General features: G+C 56.8%; 1 protein-coding gene across 1 annotated transcript in view; it reads left to right on the plus strand.

The window, feature by feature from the left end:
• LOC136303666 (zinc finger protein 850-like) overlaps positions 1 to 15505 on the plus strand; it is an 87276-nt gene continuing 71771 nt past the window's right edge. Inside the window, exons 1-3 of the mRNA XM_066207257.1 lie at positions 1 to 152; positions 7998 to 8070; positions 8257 to 9250. Coding sequence (XP_066063354.1) covers positions 129 to 152; positions 7998 to 8070; positions 8257 to 9250 — 1091 coding nt within the window. The 5' untranslated portion in view covers positions 1 to 128. The remainder of the gene's footprint in view (positions 153 to 7997; positions 8071 to 8256; positions 9251 to 15505) is intronic.

The following is a 15505-nucleotide window of genomic DNA, read 5'->3' on the forward strand; positions in this document are numbered from 1 at the left end:
CTGGAATGGGAATCCAGGGAGCTCCAAGGGGCTCTGTGGGGCTGGGACACAACTCCATTGCTCCGTTCTCTCCTCATTCCCAGGTCTCCACACGGTGCAGGTGGTTTCCAGCTGTGACCTCCTGACCAATGGAGCATCCCTGGATCCCACAGGTACAGCTATGACAGGTGGGATTTCATCTCCTTCCAGCTGGGATCCAGGAGCTTTGCGGTGTCCCACGGTGCCACCTGGATCCCCCAGAGGTGCTGGGAATCCAAAGGGATCATGGTGGAGCAGATGATGCGTTACCTGGGACACACCATTATTGAAGAGCTCCCAAAATACATCAGATATGGTTGGGAGGCTCTGGAGAACAAGGGTGGATGTGAGAGGGGAAGGGGAATTCCTGTGGGAATGTAGGATTCAGAAATGGGGAGACTTGGGAATGCAGGAATTCCCATGGAATTTCCATGGCATGACCCCACTCTCATCGCAGTCAGGTGACAATTCCATGGATGGATCTCCTCTCCAGCCCACTGCCATGGGAATTCCATGGGGAAATGATTTGAATCGCTGACCAATGCAATGACAGCAGTGAGATGAGAAGCAATCCCTGCTGGGATTCCATGGGCCATGAATGCCAATCCTTTCCCCAGGCCGGCTCTGTTGTGCCCGTGGCAGCGCCAGGGGAGTGCCCTGTCCCTGCCCTGAGCCCAGCACGAGCCTTTCCTTGGCTGTTCTCTGCCCTGCCCGGGGCAGGAGGGCACTGCCCGAGCGGCTTTGGTGGCCCCGGGCACCCGGCCGGGCTCCAGCCACTGCAGGTGGCTCCTTGGGAATGTTCCAGAGCAAAGCTTAAAGCAAACAACAGTTTCTGGAGGGGATTGTCCCCCCTTGGCCTGTGCTGGGAGCCCAAGGGCAACAGCCCGGGCACAACAGCACAGAGTGCTGGAGCTCAGTGTCCCTGGGCCAGGCCGTGTTCCCTGGCTGTCCCCTGTCCCTCAGTTCTGCCCTGTCCCTCAGCTGTCCCCTGTCCCTCAGCTGTGCCCTGTCCCTCGGCTCTGTGGGGCCGCGGGTGGCAGCCCTGGGGCAGAACAACCCTGAGCCCCAGCTGGGCCAGTTCCCCCAGTTCCACCCCAGGGAAGGCCCAGGTCACTCCCAGCAAGGGCCCTCTGCCTCCCAGTCACCCCCAGTGTGATCCCAGTCACTTTCAGTTACACTCAGCATGATCCCGGTACGATCTCAGCATGGTCCCAGGTGTTCCCAGGTGTTCCCATCCCAGCATGGTTCCAGTCACCCCCAGTATCACCTCAGTGTTGGGGGTTCAGTGTAGTTTTTTTTTTTTCTTCCTTTTCTTTTCTTTACTCCTTACCGGTGGAATTTTTTCCCATTGTGTTGCTAAGAGGCACTGATGGCTGGGTGCTTGAGACAGGGCAGGGAGGGGAAACTCAAAATCATTTTCTGATCTGAGCCTTCAGAGGAGAGTGCTGTAGCTGCTGTTTGGGGAAAAGAACTCACTGCTGCTGCAGAAGTCCAGCTCGGTCCTGTTTCTTCTGGTGTGGGGTGAGCCTCTGCTCCTGGAGCAGCCACTGACCTGGGGCCCGGTTATCTCCTGCCTCACTAACTCGGGGCCTGTTGCCGTGCTGGGAGCGGGGTCGCTCCTGTCCCTCCCCTGATGCTTCTTGGGCCCTGCTCTGAGTCTTTTGGGGCTGCTCTGTGGCCCGCACCCCCTGCCTGCCGGGACCTCCCGCGTCTGCAGCCTCAGCTCCGGAGTTTGTGGTCCAGCCCTTCCATCCCTTCATCCTCAGCTCCGCAGTTCCCCATCCAGCCCTTCCATCCCTTCAGCCTCAGCTCCGGAGTTTGCCATCCAGCCCTTCCATCCTTTCCCCTCTGGTCAGAGCCGCCATCCCCTCGCGCTCCCCGAGCCCGCCCCGCTGCGCTCCCTGCTCCCAGTGGGTGCCAGTCCTGGGCCTGGTGTATCCCGGTGTATCCCAGTGTATCCCGATGTATCCCAGTGTATGCCGGTGTCCCAGTCCATCCCAGCCTGTCCCAGTCCATGCCGGTCCCTTCCCGGCAGCCGTCGCCCTTTCCCGCATCCTGCCCCTCCCGCCCCCGGAGCTGCCGCCGGACGCCCCCCAAGATGCTGCCGGGGCTCGGGGGCTTCGTCTGCCGGGGCTGGGGCTCGGCCTCCGCTGCGGGAGAAGGTGAGGGGGGTCCCCGGGGCTCGTATCCCCCCTCGGAGCGCCTGTAACTCCCCCATGTCCCCCCAGGCCGGGCTCACCCCCTTTTCTCTCCCCACAGCTCCTGACCCAGCTCCTGCTCCCCCCTGAGAGGGGCTTTGGGGAGCCCAACGGAACCCCCTGGAATCCCCATTCCTGGGAACTGGGACCCACCCGCATCCCCTGCCCCAGCTCCGGGACCCTCTGCATCCCCTTATCCTGCACCGACACCGCCCTGCACCCCCTTGCCCGGGGATCCTCCTCTCCCAGCCCCCGCATCCCGTTTCCGTCAGCCCGGGGCGCCCCGGAGCCCCATTCCCGGCCGGCCCGGGGCACCTCACCCCCAGGCCTCCCTTTCCTGGGAAACCCGGGCTGGGCACGCGGCTCTCCAGCCGCTCTGCGATTGATGATCACCCGAAGGAAAGGGAGAGCACAGCAGAGAGCGAGGGAAGGAGATTGGGAATGAGGGATCGGAGTCCCCGCGCCCAGTCCTGCTCTGCCGGGGGTGGGAGCCGCAGCCGCAGGAAAAAATGGATCCGCGGATGGCGGCGCTTCCCCCGCTTTGGGCCGACGCCCGCGGGTTCCCGGCGCAGTTGGAGCGCAGGCGCCGGGAGTTGAGCACAACCCGGCCCGGGGGTCCCGCAGGGCGTGGCCGAGGAGGGTCCCGGGGGATGCCAGGAGGGGATCCCGGGGCATTCCCGGGAATTCCGCCGTGCGCTCCCCTCGCCCCCCACACTCCCTCGGGCACTTTCGGATCTGCCCGGCGACCGGTGACGTCACTGCACACTCGGGCTGCCATTGGCGGGCACCAAAGAGGGACCCCCAAACCCCCATTCCTGGGCGCCGCCATCGCCCCGAACCCCCATTCCCGGCCATGGCTTCCACCCTGCACGCCCTTATCCGGCACCGACAGCCCTGCACCCCTTTCCCGGACATCCCGCCTCTCCCTGCCCCCAGAGCCCCCTTTTCTTTGACATAGAGACCCCCCGGACCCCTATTCCTGCCCATCCCGGCACCCAAGCCCGTCCTTTCCTCAACACTGAGTGAATTATTAAAAAAATATGAATATCGCCCTAATGCCGATATCCAACTATGACGGACAAAAGACTCTCTAACAGTTTAAAGTTAGAAAGTGTATGTTTAATTACAATGCCGGGCAGCGTGCGGGATAGCTCCCAAACACGCGCGCTCACAGAAGATCACAGGGTCTTTTTATGTACAGAAGTATTGAATACCCAAAACACAAATGTATATTCATGACTTTAGTACATCCCATTCCCCGCCTCGTATGGTAATTAGCCAAAAGCTATTAAGCATGCGTGGTTTGTTCTTTGAAATGGGTCGGTGGTTCTTTTTATGGGGCAGGGTCTCAAAATGATGAAGTAAGTGAGTCTTCATCGCTTTGACTTTTTAACCTTTTAGTGTTGTGTGACAACTGAATCCTGTTTTCCCAGGAGTATTTGATTTATGAATTCATTGTCCTTCTTGAAGCCTGTTGATTAGTCAGAATACACAAACATAAGCTGACAGGCCTCATGATTTATCAGTTCCTTAAATCTGGCTTCTGCTTATCCAAAGGAAAGTCTATCTGTCTTACTTCAGCAATATCTGGTTTAACTAAAATCGTTAATTCTTCAAAATTAATGTTTCACTGAGGACACCCTGGAACCGTATTCCCAGCCATCCCGGGTTTCCTTGCCCTGTCATGGGAATGCGTACACTGGGGACGCTTGGAACTTCTTTTTCTGAGTACAGGAACCCCCTTAACTCCACCCATCCCACATCTACCCACCCCCACCACCCCTTTTTCTCAACCCTGGAAGCCCCAAAGCCCCTTCCCTGCTCTCCCAGCTCTCCCCGTTGCCCCTTTCCTTCAGCCGTGCCCCCCCAGCCCCCAAATGTCCGTGTCCCCCCAGTTCTCCTCTCCCTGTGCTCCCTGCCCGTGGCGCTGTTGGAACCCGGCCCGGGCTTCCCCCAGTTCCTGTCCATGGGCTCCCTGGATGGGATTCCCTTCCAGTGCCGCCACCGCCAGCGGGGCCGGGCCGAGCCGCAGCTGCCGGGGATGGTGGCCGGAGCCCAGCCGGGATTTTGGGATGGCCAGAGCCGGTACAACGAGCGGCACCGGCACGGGGCCAGCAGGGAGCTGCAGATGCTGCAGGAGCGGCACAGCCAGAGCGGGGCTCAGCGCGGGGAGCCGGGGCTGGGGGATCTGTGGGGCCGCCACGGCACCTGTGGGGCTGCACTGGGGATCCGTGGGGCTGCGCCGGCACCTGGGCTGAACTGGGGGACCCTCAGTGGGTCCCACATCCCCCTGTGCCCCCTCTCCCACCCCCTTCCCATTTTTCCCCCCAAACTTATGCTCCCCCGAGCTCGGCCTGGAGTGACCCAGCCCGTAGCCATCGTGTCCCGGTTGGGAGGAGGAGGAGGAAGAGGAGGGACAGAGAAGGAGGAAGAGGGGGAGCAGAAGGACCTGGAGGAGGCAGAGGAAGCACCACGTGCGTTCCCTGCTCCCTGAATCTGCAGCTCCTTCGCCCGGACACCATTGGCCCCATCCCGCAGGTGCCCGGAGAGAGGGAGCTCGCCCCAAATATCCCGGCGGGGTCCCTGAGAGGTGTTTTTGGGGGGGTCCCGGTGTCGGCAGAGCCCCGGCAGGGGGCGGGGGAATGCGGGTCCCCCCAGGTGGGGGTTGGGCTTCCCGGGCCGGGCCCTCCGAGCTCTGCCGGGGCCACGTGGGGAGCGGCGGGACCGGCGGGGGGACACCAGGTTTGGGGAGCCCGGTAGAGATCCGGGCTTTGGGGCCCACCTGAGCGGGACCCCAGAGACAGGAGAGCCCCTGGAGCCCAAAGCGGGGACCCCGAGAGGGGGGGACCCCTGGGATTGCCGGGACCCCGTTGGGGGGTGCTGGGGCTGGAGGGGCGGGATGGCCGGGAAAGGGGTTCGGGGCTCCCGGTGCCGGCAGCGGCTGCTCCCAGGATGAGCCCAGTTGTCCCCCCCGTGTGGTTCCAGTTTCCTGGGTGTCACGATCTGCTCACACAAGCGGGGCTCGTGATGGTTCGTTTTAGGGATCTCAGAGCGCAAAAGACACAGCGGGGGACAAACTCAGTTTACTCAATCACAAATGCACCTTTATTTAGTGCCAACAAATGCGATAGTGGGGAGAGAAAAGAGAATAGTAAGAAAGACAGAAAAAGAGGGGAAGGGGTTTATAGCTACCAACATGGAGGGTCGAGTCCTCGAGGCTTTTGAAGATACCTATAGACGTGAGTTTCTCCAGTGGGGTGATCACACAAGTGAGCGGGGGTCTCCAGGGTTTTTATAGTCCTCTCCGAAGCGAAAGGCAGTTGGCCAAACAGGTGGGGGAAATCATTGCAGTGTGTTCATTTCCATCAAACACACCTGCAGGCAGCACTTGGCCAACATCCCACCTCAGCCAGGCCAGAACTCCTGTGTTGAGATTTTAAAGTCCCTTTTAGGGGTTTCAGTCTCTGTTGTTGATGATGGTCGTGAGGCAGATGAGGGATCTTCGGACCGTCTCTTACACTGGGGACTCCCAGTATGAGCCCAGTCAGGCCCAGTATGATCCTGGTCACTTCCCCTCACTCCCTGTAGGATCTCTGTTGCTTCCAGTATAAACCGAGTAAGTCCCTATTATTCTCCATTATGATACAATTTTCCCCCAGCAGGGTCCCAGTTGCTCCCAGTTCCTCCTACTACTGTCTGTTCTGTTCCCAGTTCTCCCAGTTGCCCCTACTATTGTCCCAGTCCCTCCCAGTATGATGCCAGTCTTTCCCAGCAGGGCCTCAGTCACTCACACACACCCCCAGTTCCCCCAGCACATTCCCAGTGACTCTCACTCTTGTCCCAGTCACCACCTGCGTGGTCTCAGGTACTCCCAGTCTATCCCAGTTGCCCTGAATATTCTTGTAGTCATTGCCAGGCCCTCCCAGTTCCCTCAGCATGGTTCAGTTGCCCCCAGTTTTATTCCAGTCACTCAGTACATCCCAGTTGGTCCCAGTTCTTCTCAGGGTATTCCCAGTAGGCTCTCAGCATGGGTCTGGTGGCTCCCAGTAACCCCCAGTCAGGATCCATTGACACCAACTATAATCCCAGTATGATGCCAGTCACTCCCAGTATGATGCCAGTGGCCCCCAGTGTCATCACAGTTGCTCCCTGTCAATGCCAGCATGACCCCAGTACCCTCCAGTATGATCCTCATGGCTCCCAGTCTCTCCCAGTGTATTCCAGTCAAACCCAGCATGCTCCCAGTCACTCTCAGTTTCACCCAGTTACTTTCAGCATGATTCCAGCTGCTCACAGGCACTCCCAATCATTCCCAATATGATTCCAGTTGCTGCCAGTAAAGTTCCAGTTGTTCCCAGTTGCTCCCAGTATGATCCCACTTGTCCCTAGAATAGGCCCAGTTCATCTCAGGATGATCCCACTCACTCCCAGTTGCTGCCAGCATGGTGCCAGCATGGTTCCCAGTGTGGTTCCATTCCCCCCAGTATGGTTACAGACACTCCCAGTTTATCCAATTGGCCCAGTGTGGTTCTGGTTACCTTAGAATGATCCCAGTCTTTCCCAGTTACTCCCAGTTGCCTCCAGCATGATCCAAGTTTCTGGACTGTTCCCATTATCATCCAGCCAGGTTTTAGTTGTTTCTGTTTATTCCCACTGTGGTTTCAGACTCTCCCAGTGTATCCCAGTTGCTCCCAGCACATTCTCAGTCACTCCTATTTGTCCTCAGTAGCTCTAGCCTCATCTCAGTTGCTCACAGCCCCTCCCAGTCACCCTCAGTGCAATCCCAGTTGCTGCCAGTATGATCCATTATGATCCCAGTTGCCCCCAGCATGGTTCCAGTTTCTCCCTGTTCTTCCAAGAGTCATCCCAGTTGCACCCAGTTACCCCTAGTATAGTCCCAGTCACTCCATAGATGATCCCAGACGCTCCCAGTCATGCCCAGTTGCCTCACTGTAGACCCATTCACTCCCACTTGCTCCCACTTGCCCCCAGCATGGTCCCAGTTCTCCCCAGCATGATTCCAGCTGTTCCCAGTGTGATTTCAGTCCCCCCATTACGGTCACAGACCATTCCAGTATAGCCCAGTTGCCCTCAGCATGCTTGTAGTCATTCCCAGTCAGTCCCAGTTGCCCCTGTAAGTTTCCAGTTACCCCAGTACAGACCAGTCACTCCCAGTGATGTCACTGCTGGGATCCCCCAGCCCTCTCTGCATTCCCCCCATTGTGAGTCTCCTGAGAGGAGCCCCAAGGGCTGTAGTCCCCACCCAGGGTCCCCAGAAAGCCTGGAGGAGCAGAGCCCTGTGCCCCCCAGGAGCCCAAAGTGGGGAGCCCAGAGAGGGGGGGCGCCGCCATTGGCAGGACCCTCAACAGCCTGGAGAGGGGCAGGGGGGACTCCTTGGACCCCCTGCACCCCAAAGCAGAGAATAAGGGGAGAAGGGACCCCAGGATCCCAACACCCGCCATCATCCCTATATGGGGAGGTGGAAAAGGGGGGAACTCTTCAGATTCCTGGGACTCTCAGCAGCCTGGGCAGGGCAGGGACCAAGTAGACCGGGGACCCCCAGTACAAGGGTGACCCCAGGCAGCTGGGATGGGGGGAACCCCCAAACACCCAAGGGGAGAGAGCAGAGACAGGGAACTCCTGGGAGGCGTTTTCAGGGCTGAATCTTGGTGTTTGAGAGGTTTTTCTGGACCCTCGATGCCCAATGACCTCTAGAGATGGACTTGGGCAGAGCAACTTTCAAACTCAATGTACTCATCCCTTGTTTTCACCCCAAACCAGGACTTTCAAAACCTTGGCCAGGTGGAGGAGGAGGCTGCGAGGAAAAGGAAGATGTCCCGGGACAGCCAGGCAGGTGAGGAGGAAGTCAGTGCCCCTTTCCCCCTCTCTCCTGCTTCATCTCCCAGCCCAGCATGGCCCCCAGCTGCAGGACAACCCCGCTGCCAACGCCGTCCTTCTGGGGATGAACTGAGGGGATCTCCTTCCCCTTCCCTGTGGCACGGAGACAAATCCCATCCTCTCCTTGTCCTTTCTTCCCCAGACAAGGAGTTGGGTATAGAGACCAAGGAGGAAAAATCCCCACGGCACAACCTTGTGGAAGAGGCCATTTTTACCGGCTCCACATTGCAGGAATCCGACGGGGAGGAAAATCCCTGGAGATCCCACAGGAAAAGAGGCTCCAAACCCATCCCAAGCTGTTCTGAGGCTGAAAGGCACACCCTGCGCCAGGAAGGCGGCCAGAGATCAAGTCAGGGCTCTGCGCTTGTGGTCCATGAGCAGGTTCATGATGAGGAGAAGCCCCACAAGTGCTTGGAGTGTGGGAAGAGCTTCAGCCACAGATCCCACCTGAGTAGCCACCAGCGGATCCACACTGCAGAGAGGACCTACGAGTGTCCCCAGTGTAAGAAGAGGTTTCAGACCAGCTCCAATCTCCTCAGGCACCAGCGGATTCACACAGAGGAGAGGCCCTTCCGCTGCCCCGACTGTAGAAAGGGCTTCAAGCGCAACTTCCATCTTCTCAGACATCGGCACATCCACACTGGGGAGAGACCCCACGAGTGTGGGGAATGTGGGATGAGCTTCAGCCAGAGATCCCACCTGATTCACCACCAGAGGATCCACACCCGGGAACGGCCCTATGAGTGTGAGCAATGTGGGAAGAGCTTCAGCCAGAGCTCCAACCTGATCCATCACCAGAACATCCACGCTGAGGAAAGGCCATATGAGTGTGGGGAATGCGGGAAGGGCTTCAACCAGAGGTCCAAACTGATCATCCACCAAATGATCCACACTGGGGAGAGGCCCTATCAGTGTCCTGAGTGTGGGAAGGGGTTTCAGACCAGCTCCAGTCTCCTTGTGCACCAGCGGATTCACAGAGAGGAGAGGCCCTTCCGCTGCTCCGACTGCAGGAACAGCTTCAAGCGAAAGTACGACCTCGTCACCCACCGGCGCATCCACACTGGGGAGAGGCCCTACGAGTGTCCCCAGTGTGGGAAGAGCTTCACCCAGAGCTATATCTTGACCCGACACCAACGGAGGCACCATTAAGAGAAGCCCTGTGAGTGCCCTGACTGTGGGAAGAGCTTCCTGCACTGCTCCAACTCCATCCCCCATCAAAGGACCCACACTGGGCAGAGCCCTGGATCTCCACAGGCACCTGGATGAACACAGGGTCAGGAACATCTACTGGGACTCTGATCAACAATGTAAATGAATTGAGAAGAGCGGATTTTTTTTTTAATTTACAGCCCAAAAAATCCGTTCTGCTGTGTTTTTTCTTCTGATGGCATCAAGACAAATTGGATGATCTTGGAGATATTTTTGTACCTGATTAATTTCTGTGATTTTTCTATAAAACATCCAGAATTGGATTAAAAATAAGCAAAATTAAGTGAAGAGATCTAAAGCTGAATCATTTTACCTGGATTTGAGTGTTAATTTGTGGTTCAGGGGAATATTCAGGAGGGTTTAGGTGTTCTGGGAGCACCCTAGCCAAGGGACATGGCTATGGTCTCATAGTTGTTGCAGCAGAACGTGTCCACTTGAGCCCATCTGTTCTCCAGGAATTCCAGCTTTCTGTCCCTGTCTCTGGCCTGGATCTCCGTATTGTTGGTGTCCCCCGCAACGTGCCCAAATCACTGCTGAAGTGCCCGAGGTGCTCCTGGCTGTGGATGTTCCTGTCCACCAGCCTCTCCTGGTCAGTGCCATAGGGGCCTGTGAGGAGTTTCTGGGACTCCTGGTGGGACTGAGAGAGGCTTTTGTGGCTCTTGGTGGCATTTGTGTTGCTGGGAGGAGGTTTGGGGGCCTTCTGGGGCGGGGGGGGTGAGGGAGTTTTGGGGTGCTGGCAGGGCTGTGTGTCTTGAAGAGGATTTGGGTGGATCTTGGGGGAGATGGGAAGGGGGAATTGTGGCTTTTAGGGTCATTTATGTTGCAGGGAATGATTGGGGATGTCCTGGGCAGAAGCTGTGAGGTGGTTTGAGGGGTCTGGGAGTGGGTGTGGAGCTGGGAGGGGGTTTTGGGGAAGTTGTGACTCCCCCAGACCCCCAAAGCTCCCACCAAACCCTGTCCCATAGATGCTTCCGGGGTTTGGGGTCTCCATGTTGGGGTTTATCCTCCTGGTCCTGCAGGAAAAGGTCAGGGGGAATCCCCAGGGCCCGTGTATGTCCCCCAGAGCGTGTGTGACCCCCCATGCCGGTGTCACTCCCTTTTCCCTCCCCACAGGGCTCCTGCCCCAGCTCCTGCTGCCCCCGGGGGGAATTTGGGGAGGGGGCAGAGGGGGTGCACAGCCCCCGCCGGGGGATGACCCCGGCCCAGCCCCTTTGTTTAGCACCAAGCTGGGCTTGGGGCCGCAGGGGGAAGAGGCCCAGGGGAAGCAGATCCTGCAGGTGGGGCAGGGCTTGGGCTCAGGGCAAGGTCCTGCCCTGCACACCTAGCTCAGGTGTGACCCTGCCCCGGGAAGGGAGCGGGACATTCCCATCCCCACAGATCAGGGCTGGGAGCAGCATTTGGAGCATGGACGTGGGAATACTGGCAGTGACTGGGACCACACTGAGGGTTACTAAGAGTGACTGGGAATGACTGGTGCATGCTGGGGGTAACTGGGATATACTGGGAATGAGTGAGATCATGCGGGAGGCAACTGGAACCATACTGGGGACTCTGGGGTGACTGGGAATGAGCATGCTGGGGGCAACTGGGATATACTGGGAGTGTCTGGAATGATTCTGGAAGGGACAACACTGGGAACAACTGGGACCATGCTGGGGGCAACTGGGAGAAGCAGGGTGTTACTGTGTCTGTACTGGGGGCCACTGGAATCATTCTGGCAGTGACTGGGACTGTACTAGGGGAAACTGGTGCAACTGTGATCATACTGGGTGGAACCAATCTGACACTAATGGGGGACTGGGATCCCACTGGGAGTGACCAGAAGCAGGCTGAGGGCAGCTTGGAACATGTTGAGGGCAACTGGGATATACTGGGAGCAACTGGAATTACCCCAAGGGTTACTTAGAGTGGCTGTGGGCCACTGGAATCATACTGGAAGCAACTGGGAGGAACTGGGAGTGACTGGGAGCATGCTGCGGGTGACTGGGATGTACTGAGAAAGACTGGGAGTCCCTGGGACCGTACTGGGAGTGACTGGAACCATGGCAGTGGCCTGGACTGGGTGCTGTGGGGCCTCAGGGTGCAGAGGGAGCACTGTGACCCTGCGGGGCCTGCTGGAACCAAGGGGACATTGTGACACTCTGGGCCCGCCCTGCCCGTGGGGTGTTCCAGGAGCCCCGGGGTGCCCAGGGCAGCAGAGCAGAGCCCCTGGCTCAGGGCCTCTGTTTCCTCAGAGCTGGAGCCAAGGAAAGATGGAAGTGGCCCCTTAAAGAAACCCTCAAGTTTCCTGCAGTGGCTTTCATTTATTCCCTGCACGTTTTCCATTGGAACTCCGTCCCTCTGGAAGGGACACACACAAACCAAAGCCCCTCCTGACACCCCTGTCTGGCCCTCTGGGCACGGGGCAGCTGCTCTCAGTTGGCAGCAGGGCTCCCTGCACTCCCACAGGCTCCACTCCTGGGGAACTGGCACCACGCAGGAACAGCCCCAGACCCCACAGCCTGGGAACACTGCCCCTGACCAAAAACACCCACCCAACCTGACAGATCCAGCCATGCCCAGGAGGATGCTGAAGCCTTTGACCTCCCTGGGGATGACCTGGCTGGAATGAAGGAAATACAGGGCCTGCAGGCTCTGACAGAGGACAAAGAAAGATGAGGGTCAAAATGAAAGACCTGAATTCATCCCACAAAGAAAGGAAATGGCTCCAAGAGATTTCTTGTCTTGGGGAATGGTGAGTATAACAGAACATGGTGTGGCCAAGAGGAAGAGCTGCTGCTCCAACACCATTAGAGTAGCATCTTTCTAAGTGAAGGCAGATTAGGGTATTTTTGTTCTTATCACCTGTTTACCAGGGCAAGCATGTCCATGGCATGGGAAGCACCAGAGAGATCCCTCACCACCCAACTGAGAGCTGCCATCTCTCCTTCAGCCACAACATCCTCTAAAGTGCCTCTGTCCACGAATTCCATAACCAGCCACAGTTCCTTAAGGACAAGGTAGCTCAAAGAAGAAAAGAGTGGCCTGGAGATCAATGTGCACAGCTAAATCACCTCCTGGAAAAGGCTCCAGATGAGTCTTGTTCTCAGGTTACTTGTAAATGAAAACAGAATCAAAGGGAGAGACATTCCTTTGAAGCCAAACAGCCCTTGGAATCTGCACAGTCTGAATGAGAAAGGCCCATCCCTGAAAAAGGAGATGTCTTAGATGACAAGCATGGGAGAAAGGCAGTTTAGAACCAGCAGAGATGAATCTGGCAGCAGGACACAGCCCATCAGCTGGGTCACCATCCTAACTCATCAATGCCACCAGGAGCTCCAGGAACAAGGCAAGGCAACTTTGACAGTTCTCCATGGGAGGGAGTGAGGGGAAGGCAAGGCAAGGGAGGGGGAGGCAGGGCAAGGAAAGGTCAGCGAGGGGCAGGCAGGTCCAGGCAGACAAGTCAAGGCAAGGGAGGAGTAGGCAAGGCAAGGGAGGTGTGTACAGGGCACGACAAGGCAGGGTTATGCCAGGCCAGGCAAGGGACAGGAAGGCAAGGCAAGGCCAGGCCAGGTGTGGGTAGAGCAGGCAAGCAGAGGAAGGGGGAGGCAAGACAAGAAAGTCACTGGGGGCACAGAAAGGGAGGGTGTGCAAGGGAAGAGAAGTGAGAGGTAGGCAAGGCAAGGCAGGGGAGTGGAGGGGACAGGCAAGGCAAGGGATGGGTCTGCAAGGCGAGGTAAGGGGGAGGAAGGCAGTGAAAGGCAAGGCTGATATTGGGACCCCTCTGGGTTTGGCTCCTCCAGAGCACACAGTGGGTCAGACCCTGGGCTGAGGGAAGGGGTCCCATGTAAACCCAGCACAGGCATTGCTCTTTGAAGAGGGCAGGGAGAAAGGAGAAGAGACTTTCCTGTCTCCAGAGATTCCCCCCTCCTCCTTCAGCAGCCATACCCCAATCAATCACTGCCAGAGTTCATATGATCACTTCCATGCCAGGGAGCACAAGGCACTCAAACCTGAACCCTGCCAGAGCCCAGCCCTGCCTGCCCATTTGGAGGCTGTGGGGGAATGGAATTTCAGTAGGAGTTGACCCACTAAGATACTTTGCCACTTGTGGGTTTCTCACAGCCTTAGAAGTTGTGTGAGATGTCTGTCCCAGCAACTGCTCACCCTTCAAATGCACACAGGTGCCTGGGGGCAATTCAGCTTCCCTGCAGTGGTGGCTGATTCCCTTTGAAACAGAAGCTGTTGCCTTTTCTGGTGTGCTTAACTCCCTTCTAACGACTAGAAAGTGGGTGAGTAGAGGAAATGACCCTGGGGGAAGGGACCAAAACCTTGGAAAAGGATGAAATGCATCTGAATTACAAATGAAATCTATTTCATTCACTTATTTAGTACTAAACTATTAATACAAAAAAGCCATGTTTCTGAGCTGAAGCTACTCACACCCTGGAAAATTTTTCGGTTGCTTTATTATTTAAAGGATGTTCCCAGCCTGTGGAGCAGCCCAGTTCTCTGCCACTCTGCCCATAGGGTAGAGCACTCCCAGCTCCCCCAGGAGCCACAAGAGGACTGGGAGAAGGGCCCCTGGGAGGGAATCTTGGGGTTCCTTTCAGCAGGATCCTTTTGTAGCTTCAGGCTGGGGTGGGCAGCACTTCCATCTGCAGCTTCCATGTGCTGCTCCAGCAGCTGCTGCTGGGGGCCCTGAGGGAAGAGGCCCCAGGAGGGATGGAAATGCTGCCTGGACAGCAGCAGCCAGGGCCAAGAAAGAGCTTTGCCTTCCTGGCTGGTGCAATGAGGCTCCTTTCGTGCAAGAGGAGGCAAAGATAAGGTCAAGTTCAACAGTTCAAGGAAAAATGTAGAAAATTGGAAGCCTCTGAATAAACCACACACATTCATCTGTTAGCTCTTCAGTGTCAGTCCTTGTGAAAAGCCTTTCCAGATTTCTTTTGGATTCCAGGGCCCACAGCTGGGCTTCAGAGTTCAACTGATTTGTATTTTCCAGGTTTTTAAACAGAGCTCTGAATTGGGCAGCTCTTGTCATTTTTCTTCTGCTCTCCTGATGTTGAAAAATGTTCCGTGCTCCTGTAAGCCACATCTGGAGGGGTGGTTGGCAACCACGGAATCCTCGGGGAAAGCACCTGATTGACTTCAGGGCCTGGCTGGAGAGCTCAGCCTGAGGACAGAACTGTTCCAGATGCCTCTGTCCATGTCCAGCTCCTCACAGCTGAGTCCCTGAACACACAGGGTGGTTTACAGGGATTGATTTTCCCCTCCTGTTCACGTGGAGGTGATTTTGTGGTCCTTTAGAGGAACATCTGACCAGCCCCTGCCCCCATTCCATTTTATTCTCTCCACTTTGGAGACAGCCTGCTGGGTTTAACATGGAAATTGGTGGTGTCTCCCCATTGTTCCCTCCAGCCCTCAACTGTAACTTGTATTAAACACTGCAAATGACCTCATTTGTCTGGTGGGGAAGATGTGAGGTGGAGAAAGTTAATAGGATTCGTTTTCATGAACCTTGTGCTAGTAAAGAAAAATGAGGTTTGTCATTTTGGGGTGGTGCTGAGTGTTGGGATTTGGGAGTTTATTACTTGCTATAGTTATTATTATTTATTAGTGTTACTTTTCATTGGTAAGCCTTTCAAATCGTAGACATGATTAACTAAAGCTGGATGTCACTAACTCGGAAAATTCCCTTGCTTTTCCCACTGGTATTAAACTGTACAGTGGACTCCAAGTTGCCAGTAGCTTCTAAAGAGGGACAATCCTGTTAACGGTGGGTTTGGTGTGGTTTGGAGCTGGGGAAGGGTCTCATCCCCTCCCGGAGATGCCCTAAGCCCGCTCTGCTGCCACGTCTGCACTCGCGGCCCCTCACGGCTGCCCTGCCCTGGGGACATGGTGGGACCCCGCTGCTGCCAGGGCTGAGGCTCCTCACGGCCCCTCAAAACCCCTCATGGCTACACAGAACCTCTCCTGGCCCCTCACAGCCCTTCATGGCTCTTCATTCCCCTTCACATCCCCTCATGGCCCCTCACTTCCCCTCACAACCCCCACAGCCCCTCACTTTCCCTCACAGCCCCAGGCATGGGGCTCCTCCCAAAGGAGAGGGGGTCGGGCCCTGCTTGTTCTCCTTTCATTTCGGTCCCTTCCCAGCCATGAGTCAAGAAAGGCTGAAATGGAGCCTTTCCCCAGCCTTTCCCTCT

The sequence above is a fragment of the Chamaea fasciata genome, unplaced genomic scaffold, assembly GCF_029207755.1.
Source record: "Chamaea fasciata isolate MVZ Bird 193981 ecotype frontalis unplaced genomic scaffold, bChaFas1.0.hap1 SCAF_40, whole genome shotgun sequence".
Lineage (NCBI taxonomy): Eukaryota > Metazoa > Chordata > Aves > Passeriformes > Sylviidae > Chamaea > Chamaea fasciata.